Raw genomic sequence first — 22,117 nt, forward strand, 5'->3', positions numbered from 1 at the left:
GAGAATCAAAAGGACAAGGATTCAAGCCCTGGCTCTGTCTCTTGGACAAGTTACTTTAGTCTTTTGCCTAAAACTTTCCTATCTAGAAAATGAAGATAATTCTAGTACCTACAATCACAAACATGTACAAAGATTAAAGGAAATGATACACAGAGTCATGTAAAAAAGTGTCTGAAATATTATAAGCACATGTTGAATAGTATTGTAGCTTTGTTTTTAAATGTCATTAGAATGCCAAATACCTGTACGGTAAGAATGAACAGTAGGTTCTAGATTCAACATTAACATTAAATAAGCATCTATTAAGTGCAAAAGTTCCTGTTGCTTAGACATCTGCCATACACATGATGAGTAGACTGGGACTTTTCATGCCAGTGGCTGTTATTTTTTTTTTATATAGAAAGCTGATACCTAGAAGGTTTTACTGGAGAAAAAAAATATCAATACTGTTTAGTGACCTAAACCAGTCAGAGATCAAACAAAGTTGGAGGTCATGGTGGCAGATGAAATTCTCCTTCTTCAAACTCTGAATTGACCTGGACATTAGTTCATCTTTGAGAAAAATTGACTTTTCACAATGCCCTCTAATTTTCTCAAAGAATAAATGCTTCAATTTCCTCCATAATACAGAAAATCATAGCAAGCCAGAGAACAGTATCCATTTTACTGGAAGAACATCTTTCTGAAATTTACCCAGGCCTTCAAGAAGAGCAATTTGAAATATATCTTAAAATATATTTTCTACCCACAAATATACACCTGTGTTTTTTCAGCTACTCATCTGGCAGCATAATGGTTTCTCCTAGACCTGAAGCACCTTGAGGGAAGGACCCATGTCTTATCTAGTTCTTCTTTATCCATAGTTCCCAGCACAGTGTTCCACTCAGCAGGAACGCAACTGATGTCTAGCCAACACACGAATCAATACAGATCTGACGTCCTAGCTTATCCTCAATTGCTGAGAAAAGTGTTGATATACCACAAAACAGGAGATCATCCTGTACATTTCTGTAAAAAGGCAGAAGCTAGGATAACAACGTCACAGATACTGGCAGATCCTGATGAACCCACCCCCCATGCAGAGTCTCTTTCCACTACAATTTTGCTCTGAGGTAATGATATCAAATGTAGTATCAACAGTTTGACAAGTATTTGCATGTTGGGGCTCATCTTCCTGGAATGCTTCCCCTTGGAACCCAACCACCATGTGGTAAGAAAGCCCATCTAGCCTAACGATAGTTTGAGATGTCACAACAGGGAGAACAGAGACACTCCAGTCAATTAGCACTGATTGCCAGCCGTGGGAATGAGGTTATCTTGGATGTTCCGGACTCTGAGGAGCTCCAAATCTGAACATAGCCTCATGCATGATCCCAGCCAACACCGCAGGGAATAGAACCACTCACAGAGCCCAGATGACTCTCAAACTCAGTAACCCATTTGTGGTCTTTCCTGTTTTTAACTTTATCCAATTAGTCACTGATATAAGTTCAAATTTATAAAATTGGCATTAATATGATTCCTTTTTTGACTTATCATCAGACTCAGCCTTCTGAAGCAATTTGTCTCAAAAAGTAGTGTCACCCGCTACCTAATGCACTGTAATTTGGGACTGCACAAGAGACCAAACAGTATATGAATTCCCATGCTAAGCTCAGTCCTTTGCCTCCTCTCTCCATCCAGACACTCCATTTCTCCAGATTTAGAGGCGGAAATTAGTGACCAGCCTTTTTGCCACTGTGTGAAGAGGCCTTGGTAGTCTGTGGTGCTAGAACCCCAGCTGCCTTTGTCTCTGAGCTCAAAAGATTTGGGGCCATGGCCACTTCCTTTTTACCCTAAGCTGGTGGAGCCCTGGTGAGACAGTATATATTTCCACTGAGAACTGCTTTCTAGTCTATGTGAAGCCAGACCTGCCTTCTACACACACACTTGTCTGGATCCCAAAACACTTTGGAACCAGACTTAGACCTTTCCGCCTAGGAGCCATCACCATGAGCCAGGAGGAGTCAGTCAGCCTTAGGACAATAGGGCACTACAAAACACTAGGACAGCTACCCACCAGATCCACCCAGCTCTGGGCATACCCCTGAAGTCAGAGACCTATGGTGGTGGGGACTTTCAGAATGATGCTGCCCGCCCTCCCTCTCCTTCCCCACCTAGATACATGCTACTTTTGAACCATGAGCCACAACCATATGGCCTTAGGGAAGGAAGCTGAGGGGTCAGCCTGGGAACTTGTCTCTCCATTTAGTCCCTAATAAGACAATAAATGTTTTTAGAGGCTTTCAAAAAAAAAAAAAAAAGCAAACAAACAAACAAACAAAAAAAGATCATTGTTTAAAAACAGAACACTTCTGGTTGCTTCAATGTATAATAAGAGATCACTGAAACATATAAAAAGATCACATGCTTAAGATTTGGACAAACACGGGTCCTAGATCCCCTCTGCCACTTTCCAGTTCTCAGATCTTTTAGCCTATTGCAGACTCTATTAGTATTTCAGTTTCTTTGTCTCTGTTGTAGAAAGACACCTTCCTCAGAGAACTGTGAAATTAAATAAAATAACACCATAGCTAGCAAACACCTCCCAAATTTAGCTGCCTTGTAAGCATTACTAAGGTAATATAAATAATATGGGTTTCATTTCTTTGTGGTGCTGATGCAAATCTCATCTGGTAGTCCAGCCCAAGCTGTCTGTTACATCACAATTTCTTACCTTCTCTTTAGTCTCTACCAGATTCACACACCATGTGTTAGAAATGGAAAAGCCTCCGATTGGACTAGCCTCCTGACTGCCCTCCTGGCCTCCATTCTTGTCGCCTTCACCATCGTCCCTCATCCACTCTGCAGTCAAAATGACCTATCCAAAGTCCTAAGCCATTTCCCATCCCTCTCCAGCTTTAAATCTATCTATGGTCTAACACTAAAATCTGAATCAACCCCAAGACCTTCATCTGGCCCAGAGTCCTATATGGATCTGTCACTGTATTACTTTCCCACAGCACGGCCTTCCCGTCCCCTCTGCTATGTCCTCTCCAGCTAGGCCAGCCATCTTCAAACATCCCAAGCTCATCCTGACTCAGGATTCTGCCTTCCTCATTCCTTCTACTTGTACAAGAAGTTTTTATGTCTCCCTCGCACTATTCGTAGGCCAAATCAGATACCAAGTCAGAGGAATTTCTATCAGTTAAAGTAACGCCTACCCACAGTCTTTCTATCCCTAATTGCTTCTGGTCACAACATCTACATTATATTTTGTTTTCCTTTCTTCCCACCTCTTAGAACATAATATTCATTGCTTCTGTGTTTGCATGTTCTTGAAAAACAAGTCACATGAACAACACATGTCTTGTTCATTACTTGAGTCCCTTTGCCTACAGCAAAGGTTCACAAATTACAGCCCAGAGGCTTGTTTCTTTATGGCATGTGAGCAAAAAAATGGCTTTAATATTTTTCATGATTGAAAAAAATCAAAAGAAAAACAGTACTACATGACATGTGAAAATTATGTCAAATTTAAATTACAGTCAGTGTCCATAAATAACATCTTCTTAGAACACAGCCATGTTTATTGTCTATAGCTCCCACTGCTTTAAAATGGTAGAACTCAAGAGGTGCCACAGAGAGCAGATGGCCCACCAAAGCTGAAAATATTCACTATTTGACCCTATGCACACACACACATACACACACACACACACACACACACACACACACAGTTGACCATAGCCTAGAGTAGGGTATAACCAATCTATGTGGGTCCAAGGAATTTTTTTAACAGGAAAACATATCCAGCAGGGAAATTTCCCAGGACCCAGGCAACATCTGACTGAGAATACCTGTCCCCTTGAAAAGCCAGTTAAAGACAAGTTTCTGACAAGGTCCTTGGAAGTCTTCCAGATTGTTTCCTCTTCTCCAAATGCACTGCATTTCTGTGAGGAGCAGAATGGAACGTCTGCATTCTCATCAAGTGTTCTAATTGATCCACACACAGTGAAAAGCTAAATGAACAGGAATGGAGATGTTTGGAAAAATTAAACACAGATTTCTTAATAAAGCTGAAAATAGCTTAATAAAGCTGAAAATAGGCTCCTGGCATCCCAAGGCGTGTTTATTTCTGTTTAAATAGATGACTTCCCATAGACTGTTATCAGCTCAGTGGGGATCCTAGGAGAGAAGTACTTTCCTCCTCCTGTGCATTTTAAGCTCTTTTCAGATGAAATTCAGCCAGAGACTATAAAAAGCATCTGTCAATCTGGATGAAAACAATAACCATGGTCAAGTAGTGCTAATACTCTGAGCTGCCCATTTCTTGAGTGCTCTAACAGACACCAAATAGGTTCATAGGAAAGGATGGAGTGATTGACAATCCTTTTTGCAGAAAGATGGCTTCCTGGAAGATGAAGATGAAAGTATCAGGTGGATGAGTGACAGGGTCATTCTCATTAGGAAAGCAGCTGTCACTGCAGTATGCTTAGTGACTTGAATCCAGCAGCAGGGTGAATGTTTTGGCCATGGGTAAGTGTGGGTGGCACATGTCTTGCTACCAACACAGATGAGTGGTTCCTAGAACTATGACAGACCCCAGGCAGAGGCTGGGACAACCAGGGGAATAGGGAGTGGCTGAAGGAAGGATGACAGGGAAGGGTCAACAGATAAGATTTCAAGTGAATGCCAAGACCCTTTTCAGAGGAAGTAAGAGATCAAGATTGTATCAGAGCAGGGGGTTCACTCTGGACCTCAGCACCACAGAAGGAAAGAGGATCTGTTTCTAGAGATCTACTTCACTATCAAGGAGGCATCTGAGGGGGGATGAAACAAGAAATGTGCCAGAAAGAACAAAATGATGAAACACGCTCACAAACACAAACAAGAGAAAGGCTCTCAAGAGGCAGTAACTGGGCTGTGAAGTAGTTTAATAATAAACCTTCCTATTCACAAGAATTAGAGCCAGCTGCCGTGAGGGGTCTAATCAGGTTAACTAATCGATGTAAAGAGTTTATCCTTCCAAAAAAAAATCACTTCAGAGAAAAATCAGATGTTCACCTAAATGCTGAAAACCCTACCTTTGGGTAATCAGGGCAAGTTTTTGTAGGTAAAATGAATTCAATAATTATATACAAAATGAGAAATGATGAAGACAAAGTAAAAGCTTTAAATATCAGATAATAGGCAGGTGATGGCTAATGAGGACAGCGCTGAAGCTGTCTCTCTGTGCTTACCCATATGTGTCATTCTCCTCCTTCCTCCTTCCCTCCCCACACTCCCCTCACCCACACCTGGAGTCACAACTTACTCTGGGGAGCTTTCTGAGGTCTCCTCTTGCGTGTTCTCACAGCACTCTGCCTATGCCACTATTGCCATACTCATCACACTCCATTATAATCGCCTGATGATTACTGATTTTCAGCCCTAAAGGAGAGGACACGGATTCTCGAAGCCACGTCCTTAGAGGCTCACATAGTGCCCGGCCAAAAGCAAGAACTCCGTGGTGGACAAACAACATTGCGGAACAAGCGAATAAGAGAAAGAACAAATGAATGAAGTCACTAAGTAAACAAGTATCTTGCTGCTGGCGAGAATAAAATTGGGATCAAAATAACCTAATTCCATCACAGCGTGAATACTTTGAATTGGATTAATCACAGAGACTTTTCTTACCCTGGAGAAAATGAGTTCTTTATAAATCAGGCTTTTCAAACATCTCTTTCTGATGCTTTGCAGAGAGTTGATTTTTGGCATCATACCTTTTCAAAGGAATCACATCTTTTATCAAGCTGAAAGATGAAAACTATATGAAGTATCTTAGGTGTGATCTAGCCACAGCCTTAAATAGTTAAATATAATTTCATTTGAAATTCCTTTGCATTTCTTTCCAAGTACTACTTGCATACCCAGAAATCTCTACTTCTTCCTTTGCTATTATACATTTCTGTACAATAACTTCAAAATCTTATTTCCCACAGAACATTCCCTTTAAGAGATAGGGTAAATGCCTGAATAGGAAGCAACCCCAAATATAAGGAGAGTGATTCCTTTTTTTTTATTGATAATAAGATCTATAAAAGAAAGAAAGAAAAATCTTATAGGCAAAGTTAAATAACTTTGAGGACCATATTAAATAGACATCTATGTATAATGTTTGATTGATGGATTCAGTTATTATGCATAGTTGTGTTAAATACATTACTTAATAGGCTACATTAAATAGAGCAATTCAGAAATATTACCCTTTCTTCTACCATGATATAAAGTAATTTCATTTAACCTCTTCCCATGCATCTTGACTTCAAGGTCTTCCCCAATACAGTCATTTTTCAAGTTCTCTAAAAGTTTCCAAACCTATCATCATCCCATCTGTCTAAGTTGTTTGAGATAAAGCACTTTTTTAAATCTATGTTTGATCTTTCTGTGGAAATTTTGAGTGAGGTCACAAGAATCCAATTGTATAATGTTAGGACTACTTGCTTTCCCATTTGTCTAAGAGGTAAATGTGATCTCTACATGGTGATCAAAAACTGAACTGTGTTATTAAATGCTTTTTAAAAGGCATATATATAATAACACTCAATACTTGAGATTATGAGAACACACTACCAGGAATACAGGCTGGTTTGTTGAGGGAATTTTTTTTTTTTTTTGCCCCTGTTTAAACTTTATTCTCCAGATAAATTTTATAAAAATCCTCCACTGGCATAGCTCATGCCATGTTTTTTTTTTCCTCCTCCAAATAGCTTATTGTTCAAAACAAAAGAACTGAGAGAGTACCTGGTAATATGATAACATTTATAAGGACTTAAATTTAAGGCAATTCTTTATTCTGAGGTATAGAAAACAGGGAAAATACCTTGTACATGGACCTATAGGATATCCTCTTTTGTCGCAAAATTCATTCATTTACATCTATTTTACAAGAAGTAGATTTGGCACAAAGTGTAGCAAACCAGATGTGTAGGCTGATTAGAGCTCAGTCTAGAGTCTTCCTCTGTAGATACTGCTTTTACATTCATGTTACATTGGTTTTAAGCATTTGCAACATTGGTAACAAGACATTCGAATTTTATTAATTGCTTTTGTAAAGAGCCATTTTTTCCCATTTTAAATATATCTACTTCCGTTTTTCTTTGTTTCTTGGAGCTATCACAAATGCAATATATGTAACTTCCCATATCAATGTAAGCAAATTCATTTTGGTTTTTTTTTGTTTTTATTTTAAGATCTTATTTACGTATTCATTAGAGACAGAGAGGCAGAGACAGGCAACAGAAGCAGGCTCCTCTCAGGGAGCCCAATGCGGGACTCGATCCTGGGACCCCAGGATCATGCCCTGAGCCAAAGGTGGATGCTCAACCTCCTGAGCCACCCAGGTGTCCCGCAAATTAATTTTAATACAAAGAACACTTTAGCACTTGAGTTCCCATGTTGTTCAAATTGTAAGGGAAACTCCAAGGACCAAGTGCCTCCCTCCAAAAAATGTCTAGCTCTATAAATCAGCTTCCCGCAGAAAAATTTTCCATATTCCCAACTGAGCCTATGGTAATACTATTTTTTCCAACTTCTGTAATGATCCGTAACTGGATAAATTTCTTTGAAACTCTCCTATTTGCAAAATATAGCATTCTCTTTTTGTTTCCACTTCATATCGTTACTTTAGATATTCTCTTGTTTCCACAGCACATCATTTCTCTTCTAAGTTTTTGTCTCTGTCATTACTACAGAGAAGTTGAGTATTTATCAATTTTTGAAAAGCACCTCTCTTCAATATTTGACACTTGCTTCAGGCACCAGATAGTTTCATTTACCTGGATGTTCTGTCTTTCTTATCCTGGGCTAATATGCAAAACAAGTGAGCTCTCTAAAAATTTCTTTAAGTCTGTGAACTATGGGATTAGTTTCACAAGGAAAACATTGATCTATTGCTGAAACCTAATCCACTTCCAGAAAGAGTATGAAAAATTCACACTGTCCACATCCTCATGATGACTTAAACACTTGGCTTCTAGATCCACACCGTTAGGGTTGGAACTGAAGCTTCACCTTCTGTTGGTTTTGTGACCTTAAGTTTCTTAACCTCCCTGTACCTCAATTTTCTCATCTATAAAATGAGGATTACAATAATCATCATCTAACTGGGTTGACATGAAAATTAAACACAATACAAAGCATGTAGAATAATGTATGGCATTACTACAAAAATTGTAATAGCTATAATCATTACCTTCAATCCAATTTGGTATATGTTTAATTAGTACCTATTATATGCAAGGCAGTATTCAAGATCCAGAACACTGGCTAAAATATGTTCCCTACCCTCAAGAAGCATACAATTTATTAAGGCCCGAGTCAAATAAATGAACAATTAATACAAGACAAAATGTGAAATGAAAGAGTTCAAAAGTCCATTAAAAGGTTTGTGTGAGTTCAGAAAGAATAAAGGGAGTATAGTTGGATGGAGGTAATGAGAAATGTTTCCATAAAAGAGTTGCTAATTGAACTTTGCCTTGAATAATAGGTAGACTTGTAATAGAGACTAAATTGGAAATGTCTTTAGATGAGGGAAACAGCATAACGTGGGAGGAAAAAGGAATATTTAGGTGAGTGAAGAATACACATTGGCTAGAACATATGGACTAACTAGGAAAATCCAGACCCCTAGGAATCAAAAGACAGCATGGGCTAAAATTTCGGAGGACCTTGAATACATTCCAAATTGAGGGAACACATGAAGGAGTTTGAACACACTAGAGGCAATCTAAACACTGCATTACGAAGATTTATCTGGGGATGGCTGGGTGGCTCAGCAGTTGGGCATCTTGCCTTTGGTTCAGGGCATGATACCCTGGGTACTGGGATGGAGTCCCACATCCGGCTCCCTGCATGGAGTCTGCTTCTCCCTCTGCCTATATCTCTGCTTCCCTCTCTGTGTCTCTCATGAATAAATAAAGTCTTTAAAAAAACAGATTTATCTGATGTCAATGTGGAAATGGAGGAATGAAGGGAAAGAATGTAAAGGTGAAGAATCCAGTTTTTCCTTTTCTGTTTCTTTGTAGTTTGAGCAGCTTATGGTAAAACAAAATACAAAAAAAATGGAATTAATAAAGCAAAAAAATTAAAACCAAGTAATGTAATAGTAGAAGAAGAGAACCTTTCATAGACAAAAAAATGCTCATGGCTTAATTTTGGTGCTTCCTAACAGCCAACGTAATGAGGGAATCTCTCATTGGATCATATACCTCACGTTACCTGGTAGAAAGGCACATATTCATGGTAAATTCAGATTTCCTAATCCTTAGTTCTGAGATCAGTCTTCTCTGTTGACCTTATAAGCAGATTCATTATTTTCTCCCAAATTCAGAACTGTCCCCTGACAAGATTTTGCATACCAGACCTTGAGGAAAGCTGAAGTAAGAATATTAAAGCATCCGTCTATAAAAGCAAGTCTAGGTAGTTGGTGGTGGGGACAGTTAATTATGGAGTGATACAGTGTAGTTGTCCAACTTTATATTGACCTTTATTGATATCAGAATTTGAGATTACACAACAAATAGTCCTCAACCAAGCATACTGATGAGAAGAAGTATCATCTGGTCACTCTACAGACTCATGAAAAATAATTACTTGTTTTAAGCCACTAAGTTTTGAAGTGATTTCTTACCCAGCTATAGACAACCAAAGTAACCTCACTGAATTTTTATAACAAGCTTATGAAGGAGAGTATCTACCCTTATTTGGCAGAGAAGCAAACTGGAGATCACAGAGAGCAAGCAACTTGTCCACTGTCACAGAGTTCCTACGTGGAGGAACGGAAATGACTGTCAGCTACACACCCTGAACGATCTATAAGGTCATTAACTAAAATAGAGCCATAATGAGGATGAGTTAATTTAAAGAAAAATCAGACAACTTATACTATTCTTTATGACATCAGGACTTTAAATGAAGCAGAGAAAAGTGATAAAGACTGAGAAAAAAATTATCCAATAAATGTACAGAAAATCTTCTCAGCAAACAGGCAACCTGCCAACCACCTGTTTTACTGCCTTGAGGGCATTAGTGTTCTTTTGAAGGGAGCAGTCTTGTAAAGAAAGGTTCATGGAATGCAGTCAAACAGGAATATTTTTGCAATAGAGTAGTTTTTCCAGTTCTCTACACCTGCCTGCAAATTTAGGCCATTCTACATTTTGTTTTTGTTTTTGTTTTTTCATCTTTTTACCTTTCTTCCTATCTTTCTTCCATTAATATTGAGAATGAGCATAGTCTTCCTGACCCAGGTTCTGAGGTTATAGTGGTAAACAACTCCATCATTCCTGTAGCCAAGGAACACACTGTATAGTGAGGCTGATGGGAAGGAAAGCACGTGATAATAACCAGAGAGATGCACACTAGGTAGGAATATACAGGGACCTCTGGGAGAACTGGGAGAGCTATTCCTCACAATCTCAACAGGGAATGGGAAGAGAGTTAGCCAAGGAAGCTTCCCAAACATGGAAATGATTAAGTTTAATATTTTAAGATGAAAAGATCATCTCCTGAAGGGGAGACTAACCAAGACCATACACAAAGACCGGATCTAGAAGGGACATATGGCTCTTTACCAATGAATTGTCTGCACTCTTTGGAGCTCCACATTCTGTTGTTACTAGGGTGAAGAGAAGGGATGGAAATCATAAACCTGGAGAAGAATAGAGATCTCAGAATATGGGAGGTCTCTCTTGCTATGCTCAGTTGACCTTCTTTCTTTTCTTTTAAAGATATTGTTTATTTATTCATGAGAGACCCAGAGAGAGAGGTAGAGACACAGGCAGAGGGAGGAGAAGCAGGCTCCATGCAAGGAGCCCTATATGGGACTCAGTCCCAGGACCCTAGGGTCACACCCAGAGCTGATGACAGACACTCAGCCGCTGAGCCACCTAGGCATCCTGTCAGTTGACCTTCTCTTAAGGCCAAAGGGAAGCTGCTGAATGTGAGATTTTAAATAGGGAAATGACATGATCCTATTTTCCTTCGGGACAGATTTATTGAGGGCATTTCAGAAAATAGATTTAAGGGAGCTAAACTATAGGCAGGACACAAGTTAGAAATAACAGAAATTGGTAAATTACTAATGATGCAAAAGGGTAATGAGAAAGGAGCGGTCAGAGACTAAGAAGATAGGTAACTGGATTCAAGAAATAAAAAAGGAGAGAAACAAGGAGACTTGTTGGATAAGCAGGTGTGATTTGTTCCCCTTGCTGAATGTGAGTTATAAACCCATGATGTTAATTAAGCAACTTATCCAGTAAGTTCTATTGACAGTAATTAACTAATATAATTTGCTGGGCTCTCTTCAGAATTATCTTTTAGAATGGTATATAATGGATAATAATGAGCAATTTCTAAACACAGCAAGCATTTATCATGTGACAGATATAGTACTATCAGTTCTGTGTGTTCTCACTCAGCCTTCCCAATGACCCTATGAGGTAGGTACAGTGATTATCTCACTTTCTATTTAAGAACTATGAGGCAGTGCTATGCTGGTCATTCATTTTTGGGGTGATTCAGTAACTATATATTGTTTTGTCTGTATCAGGCACTATGTTAGAGGCTACACAGGACAGGGAAATAGATTATAGGCATTTGCCCTAGAAAGGCTCATCACTAAGGAGGAAAAATCTAACACTGATAAATGGAATATTCCAGGATAGTGTAATACATGCCATCACAGCAGTCTGGATGAAGAACTATGGGAAGACCACCTTTGACATGGAGGGAAACTGCAACTCAAATGTTCCTATTGGCATAAACTCTCATTGTCAAGAGTTACAGTGTGCATGAATTCAGTTGTGCCATGAACAAATTCCCCTAGTCATGAGAGAAAGAGGTACAGAGAGAAAGAGGTACAGAGGTACAGGTACAGTGTGTTAAGGTAGTATGGGGTTGTGTGGTGATGGAAGTGGGAGGACTTCAAACCAAAATCCATCCCTTGCTCCACTTGTGAAACCATGTGTGTGGTGCAGGTCTAGATCTGCCCAGAGCAAGGCCCCATGCAAGCCACGGGCAGCCCTGGCCAACGACATGTCTAATGTCCACTACAAGAATACCACAATATTTTATAACTTATGCCTGCTAGTCTTGCTCTTAAAGAAATACTTCTAGATGGGTAAATATAGTCACTTCCTCCTCAAACTAAATCCCCTAAAACTAGCTTTTGGTTTTCCAAATCCTAACCCTGATTTCATTCATAATGAGCAGCCTTTAGAAACCATGAGGAATTTTTCAAGTCTAAAAGTCCACAGTCTCTGACTTGTCATTCACAAATCACAACAGCATCCAAAGATTAAAGCTGAGACATAAAACTTACCCAAATAGTTTTAAGGATTCAGTGTTTCTCCATCTCACTTTTATCTGCAGGCCATTCTTACAAATAAAACCACTGAACGTTTGAACAATCATTCTTTTTATTTCCCACTTGAGTAATGTCTGAGCCCTAATAAAATTATCATTTTTGTTTGTATATTTCCCAACCATGACCTTAAAAATACTGTAAATAAAATATACTGTAATAAAATAACAGTAAACACTTAAATTACTTCAGTGCTTCTCGTTTTCTTATGCACACCCTTTCCTAAAAAGGAGATTAAGAGAAAGCAAACCATTACGGACTGTGAAGCAGTCAACATGGAGCTTCCAGACCATGGTTACCTCTGCAGAGTGGAGAACTATGGGCCCTATATCTGTTAACTGGGAATTTGAACTCTAGACTCCTTCCCAACTGGAAAGAATTTCAGAATGCCCTTTCCAGGAGAGCTGCGGTGCTCAGGGATGTCCTGGTGTGAAAAATTACACCAGTGAAAATTCTTTCAGAATATACACACAAGCATGGGAAACGATGAGATATGTAGGAGGGAGTAGAAGTACTTGGTACTAGCTCAGCTTTATGGTACCTTATTTATTATTAAGGCAACAATGTATATTTTGTAGGCAAATTTTATTGCACTAATTAACTCATTAACAACCTCTAGAGAGAAGCCAGACTTCTCTGCAGGCTGATTTGCTGAATTTTAATGACCCAGATAAAGAGAAAATCAGCGTTCCAGGTTCTGAGAAAAGCCCCAGGACTCTACAAACAGCTCTGATTTATTCAGTGTATCATATCACAGGGACATGTGAGCTGTGGATTACAATAGAGAATAATTCCTCAGTACACACACAATACAATAGATTTGACTAATTTAAACAAGTGATGCTTATGGCATTTTAGCTTAATAGACATTTTAACTTAATAGAAAAAAAATCAGATTTACTTCTCCCATCTCTTCAGAGTTGAAGCAGAAGATAGTTTATTCCAGAATCCACATTAGCCGAGCTGGCTGGAGTTTCTGAGAAGGGTAAGGTAAAGAGTGGGAGGGATTTGGGGGGATAGCTCAGCCTATTTAATGGACAGTATTGATGTGGTCGATTATATTATGAATGAAGTCCAATGTGGTACTCTGGCCTCCAATGTCTGGAGTATGGACATTTTTGTTCTCCATAGATGCCAAGACTGCAGCGCGAATGGAGGTGGCATAGGAGTGGAGCTGGAGGTAGTCCAGCATAATACAGCTTGCTAGCAGCATGGCCGTAGGGTTGGCTATATTCTTATTGGCTAAATTTCTGGCCGATTGCCTTGAAGCTGTTTCAAACACTGCGTGTGTATGGCCATAGTTCGCACCAGGCACAAGGCCTGCTCCCCCAACCAATCCTGTGCAGATACTGTTGACAATGTTGCCATAAAGATTGGGCATCACCATTACATCAAACTGCTGAGGCCGGGATACTAGCTGCATGGTGGTGTTATCCACAATCATGCCCTCGAAGGTGAGCTGAGGGTAGTGGGAGGCCACTTCCCTGCAACACTGCAGGAAGAGCCCATCTCCCAGTTTCATGATGTTAGCCTTGTGCACGACCGTCACTTTCTTGCGCTCCATCTCCTGGGCCAGCTGGAAGGCATATTGGGCAATGCGGAAAGACTTGGCCTTGGTAATAATCTTTAGGCTCTCAATCACTCCTGTCACACTCTCGTGCTCCAGGTTGCTGTATTCACCCTCTGTGTTTTCCCGAACAACTAAGATGTCTACATCCTTGTGCTGGGTCTCCACGCCTGGCAGACTTTTAAAATGGATGACATTGGCATAGAGATCTAGGGTGGTGCGAAACATGTTGTTGCGGCATTTGTGAGATGGTGGCAGGTTGTGGTCGGTTTCAAGGTTGCCCTTCAAAGCCACGCGGTTTCGACGGACTGCCATGATGGCATTGTGAATGTCCTCTTCACAAGAAGTGCAGTTAACGACCACCTCCTCAAAGTCTACAGGCACACACGCATGTCTGAACACAGTCTTGACATGCAGCATGAGTTCAGGCCCAATGCCATCCCCAGGAATCATAGTCACAGTGTGTCGCCCACCATACTTGGCTGATGGAGGAATACTGGACTTAAAAGAGAAGCTCCTTGGGGAGGTCTCATGGCCACATAAAATCTCCCAAGAACGGCAGAGGTTACAAGGCCGCAACATGGACTTCACGCAGCAACTTGCAGCTGTCAGTATCTTCAGTGCCATGATCATTAAGTAGAGAGTAATTTATGGAAAAGTATACATTCTTCCTCTTGTTTTTACCTGGCTTCTTTTGGTAGAATTCTAGATCCATAATCTTGCGTAGGTCACAACTGCCTCTCCTTCCTTCTATTCTTTTTTGACATTCTACTGCAGTGAGAGAGACAGTGCTAGCCGAGAAGAGATGTGATGTATCATACAAGAAAATGTATTTATTCAATGTGCTTAAGCTCTGCGTGATATACTTTTCAAAAATTGGCTTTATATCTTTGAGCAGTTTTAGGTTCATGAAAATTGAATGCCTGGTACAGAAATTTCACAGACAGCACCTATATCCCAAAATCCTCCCCAAAATACTGCACCAGAGTATATTTGTTACAACTGATGAACCCTCATTGACACAACATTTTCACCCAAAGCCCATAGTTTATTTTTTATTTTATTTTTTTAGATTTTTATTTATTTATTCATGAGACACATAGAGAGAGAGGAAGAGACACAGGCAGAGGGAGAAGCAGGCTCCATGCAGGGAGCCCGATGTGGGACTCAATCCTGGGACTCCAGGATTACACCCTGGGCTGAAGGCAGGTGCTAAACCACTGAGCCATTCAGGGATCCCCAAAGCCCACAGTTTAAATCAGAGTTCACTCCTGGTGTAGTACTTTCTGAGTTTGGACAAATATATAATGGGGTATACACACCACTAGAGTATCATACAGTGTAGTTTCACAGCCCTAAAATCTGCTCTGCTTTGCCTACATATCACTCCCTCTGCCCTAGCCCCTGGGAACCACTGACCTTTTCAGTTTTTCCATAGCTCTGCATTTCCCAGGATGTCATAAAATTGAAATCACACTGTAGGTAGTAGCCTCTTCAGATTGGCTTCACTGATTTAGTAACATGCATTTACATGACTTAGTAACATGTCTTTTTGGACTGATATCTCATTTCTTTTTAGCACAGAATAATATTCCATTGTCTGAATGTTCCACGGTTTATATATTCGCCTACTGAAGGACATCTTGGTTGTTTCCAGGTTTTGGTAATTATAAATAAAGCTGCTATAGACATACATGTACAGGTTTTGTGTGGATGGAAGTTTGCTTATTCAAGTAAGTAACAAGGAGCGTAACTTCTGGATCCTATGGCAAAAGTATGATTAGTTTTGCCAGAAACTGTTTCACTGCCCTCTAAAGTGGTTGTACCATTTTGCATTCCCACCAGCGGTTAATGAAAATTCCCAGGGTTCTACAACCATAGAATCTGTCAGTGTTTCAGATTTGAGTGATACGCATAGGCGTTTATTGGTATCTCATCTTAATTTGCATTTCCCTGAGGACATATAATGTTGAGTGTCTTTCTCATATGCTTATTTGCCAGCTTCTTTGATCTGACTAGTTTTTAGTCCCTTTTTTAATTGGGTGGTTTGTTTTCCTATTGTTGAGTTTTAAGAGTTCTTTCTATATTTTGGATAATAGTCTTTTATCAGATATGCCTTTTGCAAATGATTTCCCCAATCTGTGGTTTGTCTTCTCATTCTCTTGACATCATATTTTCTAGAGCAGAAGTCTTTAATGAAGTCTATCTCATTAATTATTTCTTTCATGGATCCTGCCTTTGGTGTTCTATCTAAAAAGTCATCGCCATACCCAAGGTCATCTAGATTTTCTCCATTATATTCTAGGCGTTTTATAGTTTTGTATATTACCTATAAGGCTATGATCCATTTTGATTTAATTTTAGTGATGGATTTAAAGTCTGTGTCTAGATTAATTTTTTGCATGTGCATATCCAGTTGTTCCAGCACCCTCTATTAAAAACTATCTTTGTTCTATTATTTTGCTTTTTGCTCCTTTGCCAAAGTTGACTATTTGTATGGGTCCATTTCTGGGCTCCCTATTTATTCTCTTCCATTGCTTTATTCATCCGTTCTGTCAATAACACTATCTTGATTACTGTAGCTTTTTTAGTAAGTCTTAAAGTTGAAGACTGTCAGTTTTCCAGTTTTTCTCTTCTCCTTAAACATTGTGTTGGCTCTGTGGGTTGCCTCTTCATATACACTTTGGAAACAGTTTGTTGATATCCACAAAATAACTTTGAGATTTTGATTGATTTTGGATTGAATCTATACATCAAGCTAGGAATACAAGATACCTTGACAACATTAAGCATCCTATGCATGAATAGAAAGAAAGCATCTCCATTTATTTAGGTCTTCCTTTGAGTTTATTCATCAGAGTTTTATAGTTTTCTTCATATAGATGTTGCACATATTTTTATTTATACCTAAGTATTTCATTTTAGGGGATACTAGCATAAATGATAGTGAAGTTTTAAATTCCACTTATTCATTACTTGTATATAGGAAAACAGCTGACTCTTCTGCATTAACTTTATATCCTGCAATCTTGTTACAATCACTTATTAGATACAGTAGTTTCTCCTGATTCTTTTGTATTTTCTACATAGATAATCTTGTTATCTGCAAACAACAGTTTTATTTCTTCTCTTTTAATTTGTATACCTTTAATTTCCTTTCCTGTTTTACTGTATTGGCTAGGAATTCTAGTATAATATTGAAAAGGAGTGATAAAAAGAGACTTCCTTGCCTTGTACTTGATCTTTGTGGAAAAGCTTTGTCTTTATCAAAGTATGATGTTAGCTGCGGGTTGCATGTAGATATTCTTTGTCAAGTTAATGAAGTTGTCCTCTATTCCTAGTTTACTTAGAGCTTTTATCATGAAAGGGTGTTGAATTTTTTTCAAATGCTTTCCTGCATCTACTGGCATGATCATGTGATATGTGATTTTTCTTTTTTCAGCCTATTCAAGTGATGGATTATATTAATTGATTTTTGATTGTTGTACCAGCACTGCATACCTAGGATAAATCTCAATTATGGTGTATAATTCTTTTATACACTGTTAGAGTCAATTTGCTAATATTTCTGAATATTTTTGCATATATGTTTATGAGAGACTGGTCTGTCATTTTCTGTTCTTATAAGTACTTTGTATGATTTTATTAGTAGGATGGTGTTGATCTTCTAAAATAAGTTAGAGGTGTTTTCTCTGCATCCTCTGGAATATCCTGTAGAGAATTGGTATACTTTATTTCCTAAATTGGCATAATATCTTTCTTAAATGTGAACCCATTTGGGCCTGGTGATTTGTTTTGGAAGATTATTGATTCAATTTTAAAACAGTTGACTTTTAAAAGTTTTTTAAAACAGTCTACCTCAGGAAACTAGAAAGAGATGACCAAGTCTAAAGTAAGCAGAAAAAAATATTAAGATTGGAGTAACAATCTATGAAATTGAAAATAGAAGAAATCAGTAAAACTCAAAATAGGCTTTTTGCAAAGATCAATAAAATTGATAAGCCTTTAGAGAGGCTAAGAAAAAAGAGAAAGGTTACAAATTACTAATATCAGAAATGAAAAAGGGACATTACTACAGATCCTATGGACATTAAAAAGGATAATAAAGGAATTTTATGTTTATGCCCACAAATTTGATAACCTAGATGAAATCAGACAATTCTTTGAAATACATAATTTGTCACAATTCACATAATAAGAAGCAGACTATCTGAATAAACCTTTTAAAGGTGTGAATGAAGAAGGAAGGAAGCCCTGAGGATGGGATTATAAAGTGGATAGTGGGATCCCTGGGTGGCGCAGCGGTTTGGCGCCTGCCTTTGGCCCAGGGCGCGACCCTGGAGACCCGGGATCGAGTCCCACTTCGGGCTCCCGGTGCATGGGGCCTGCTTCTCCCTCTGCCTGTGTCTCTGCCTCATTCTCTCTCTCTCTGTGACTATCACAAATAAATAAAAATTAAAAAAAAATATTTAAAATGGATAGTGGTTGAGATTTTAATAGCCAGGCTGATCCACAAATGTAATGGACAAGTGAAAAAGTTTTTAACCTCAGTGGAATAAAAGATATATGTTGTACAGGTAAAAGAATAATAAGAGTGCCATGGCTTTACATATTCAAGGGGCAAGAGTTCAGTGAAGTCTAAGTGTAATGCTAAGGGAGTATTCAGGTTTAAGTCAGGGAGAGAGATAATATGACTTACATTTAAAAAAAAATATCCTTTGGAGGATTAACAGTAAGGTGGCTTGCCTGGTGGCAGGAAAGCCAACTGACAGTCTATCACTGTTGTTGTTCTCAAAAAATGATCCGCAGCCCAGCAGCAGCAGGTTTATGACAAACTGGTTAGAAACGAAACTTTTTCGGACTATCCTTAGACTTATTAAATCAGGAAGTCTGGAGTTGAAACCCAATAATCTACGTTTTAATGATTCTTATACATACTTAAGTTTGAGAATCACTGGGCTATGAAATGGTCTCAAGAAGAAATGATGACCAGTTAAAGGCAGTGAGCAAGGAGAGAAATACTTTCAGAGATATTGGAGATAAAAACTGGACTAGTGACCTGGGAGACACTGAATATTATCCTTAATGTCTTTAACAGACTGGGTGAATGATATCATTTATAAAAATGTGCAACACTAGAAAAAGAGTAGTTGAGTGAGGGGAATAGGATAGAACGTGACTCAGTTTCAGATATGACATGCTTGGGGAGCCTGTAGCACCATCCACATAAAGATGCCCAGTGAGTGGTTTAATAAAGGAGTCTGCGGCTCCAGAGAAAAGATTTTGGGTGATTACAGAAACTCAGAAGTTATCAACATATGGGAGAGAGTATATGATATAGCCTTGAACAGAGGTTTTCAACCTTTTTTCTGCTAGGAGAGATGATGAATGGCATTCATATGAGACACACTCCCAGGAGTATATTCAGATTTTAATAAAAACCCAACACATACACATATGAACAAAAGTAGTTGACCAAATAAAGCAAAGTACTCCCAAGCTATTTTCATAGGTCATATTTTCAAAAGGATTTTAATAGTAAATGATTAGTAAAATTATCTATTTGGTAATGTCAAAACGTCATTTTTTGAAAAAAAAATACAATGAATCTAACATAAAAACGATGTAAAACTATATTTTAAAAATCTAATTCAGATCTCTACAAGTAATAAAAGTACATACTAATAAAGGAAAATAACATTTTATAATAAAAAGTAGCACACAATATTTATATTTATTCATGATGTTAATATAAGTGATATTGCACATCATTTAGCTAATCACATTGCCTTTTATTTGGAATTTGTAACTAGAACATATTCTCATTTCTATGCTATGCAGCGAGAGATGCATATGAATGTCTTCTTTAGCTCCCTCCATTATTAAAAATGTATCCACGGGTAAAATCAAGGAAACGAACTGTAAATAACAAACTATAAATCCCCAGTTTACAAATATCCTCTCAAAATTGCTATAACTATCAATGACATATCAGTAACCATAGGTCATATTTTCAGCAAATATAAAATAGGCTATGAATTATAAGCAATTCACTTCCAGCTAATGCAAATTCCACCTTTCCCTACACAAGCAAGTGCACACTATTGAAACGCAAATGAGTTAGTGTGACATCCTTATAATGGTAACTCTGAGGTGAGTCCATTTTAAAAAGTAAATCATTTATATGTGCTTGTTACTTAATGCTTTATGAATAAGGGAGTGATTTTGACACATGTCATGATTGATTCTGACACTGTAATGTGTCACACAACTGAGGTCAAGAAGTACTAGGCTAGCAAGATGATTGTAGAGAGAGCACAGAAAAATGATGTGGACAAAACTAGAGACCATTAATATTTAAACTGCTAGAGAGAAAAAAAAAAAAAAAAAAAAAAAAAAATAAACTGCTAGAGAGGACTGGAGAAGTGATCTGGGATGGAAGAGGAGAATAGTAATAGAAGAATGTCACAGAAGCCAAGGGAAGTGAAATATGCAAGGAATGAGTGATCAACAGTGTCAATATCTTGTTGACAGAGTAAGTAAAACTAGAAGTGGCAATGATGGAGTCATTGACAACCACCGTTAGGCTGCACAGATTACTGATTGAGAGCATAGGCTCCAGAGCCAAACTGCCAATCATATAAGACCTTTTAGTTTTTGCAATATTCATGACCCCTTTTGGAACTTATATTCTAGTGAGAGTAGACAACAAAAAATACATGGCAGATAGATAAGCAAGCAACACATAAGTGGATCTTTAAATGTCAGAGGAAATGTTATGAAACAAATATAAAACCTGTTGCCTTCAAGGAGCTTACATTCTAGGCAGAGTTAAACAAAATATATTGAGTATTGAGATGGGTGTGGGGAGTTCACATTATTCATGAGGTATTTTGGTTTTGTCTGAAACAGTGAAGTTTATAGTCTAGTCATGAAATTGATGCTTATGAGACAACACCACCCTTTCTTAGAAGATAGGTAAAGACTTGAGATTACAAGTAAATTAGAAACATCTTTTACCTTCCCTTCTAACTAAACTTCACAGCCACATGAACACATCTATTAAATATTTTTCTGTTACCTAGGGCCTTGATTATGCCACTCTAAATTCCTTCTCCCTAGATAGGGGGTTTGCAGTCTTCCTAGAACTATTTACAAGTGTCATTACTATGTTTTCCTTCAACTGCTATGCATTTCAGAGGCTATCCTTTTAATCAGGATACGGTAAAAATCTCTTTGGGCTAATGCTGATTGGATGCACAAGTCAATGAAGTCCTCTCTGTTACATCTATCTCAATTTTTAGTTCAAACCAGACACAGACCACCTAACTGTTGACACCAGCTCAGGCAACCATACACTATCGGTTTTCTCAAAAAATCCCACTTTCAATTAGCCCTAAATCATAGCTCCTCTAAAGCACATTCTATACTTGTTAAAACCATGTGACCCAATTTTTTTCAATAGGGTTATCATAATAACTACAGAATCTGGATATTAGAGGAGGCTTTCTGGTGCCGGCTAGATTAGCCAACTGGTTTATCCATGGTCAATATTACAAAGTAGGTTTAATTATGCAAATCAAAAATGTTCTCAAATGGATTCCCTCCATTTCCTGCCTGCAAATGCCCTCCCTAAATTCAAGATGGAAAATGGCCTCTACTAGGTACCATATCCAAGACTGTGTCTTAAGTAATACTTTATCTCAATCTGAAAAATGCAATGAGTTAGGGGTTATTCTCATCGTGCTATAAATAAGGAAAGTGATATGCCAGAAGGATTAATAATTCCTGTTAAATCAGAGGGAGATTCAAACTCACCCTTCTTCCACCTAAGCTACTTCATGCTGCTTTTCTCTGTGCTTTTTGTCCCCATGTGTCCCCTTCTCCTTCTGTTGCTCACTCCCATCCCTGAGAAGGGAAGGAAGAGTCTCATACTAAAAACTCAATCACTGGGGCAGCCCGGGAGGCTCAGTGGTTTAGCACTGCCTTCAGCCCAGGGCCTGATCCTGAGGACCCGGATTGAGTCCCATGTCGGGCTCCCTATGTGGAGTCTGCTTCTCCCTCTGCCTGTGTCTCTGCCTCTCTCTCTCTGTGTCTCTCATGAATAAATAAATAAAATCTTAAAAAAAATAAAAATAAAAACTCAATCACCAAGATAGACTTTC

At 38.5% G+C, this 22,117-nt stretch overlaps 2 protein-coding genes across 3 annotated transcripts in view; both read right to left on the reverse strand.

The window, feature by feature from the left end:
- The window catches only part of NELL1 (neural EGFL like 1), an 817,686-nt gene that overhangs the window by 266,071 nt on the left and 529,498 nt on the right, over window positions 1–22,117 (reverse strand). The gene's annotated exons all lie outside the window — the stretch shown is intronic.
- LOC140614666 (isocitrate dehydrogenase [NAD] subunit gamma, mitochondrial-like) lies at window positions 13,299–14,662 on the reverse strand. Its single transcript, XM_072793773.1, has one exon. It carries the CDS (start codon window positions 14,583–14,585, stop codon window positions 13,416–13,418), a length of 1,170 nt encoding a protein of 389 aa, XP_072649874.1. The 5' UTR covers window positions 14,586–14,662; the 3' UTR covers window positions 13,299–13,415.

The sequence above is a fragment of the Canis lupus genome, chromosome 23, assembly GCF_048164855.1.
Source record: "Canis lupus baileyi chromosome 23, mCanLup2.hap1, whole genome shotgun sequence".
NCBI classification, from domain to species: Eukaryota; Metazoa; Chordata; class Mammalia; order Carnivora; family Canidae; genus Canis; species Canis lupus.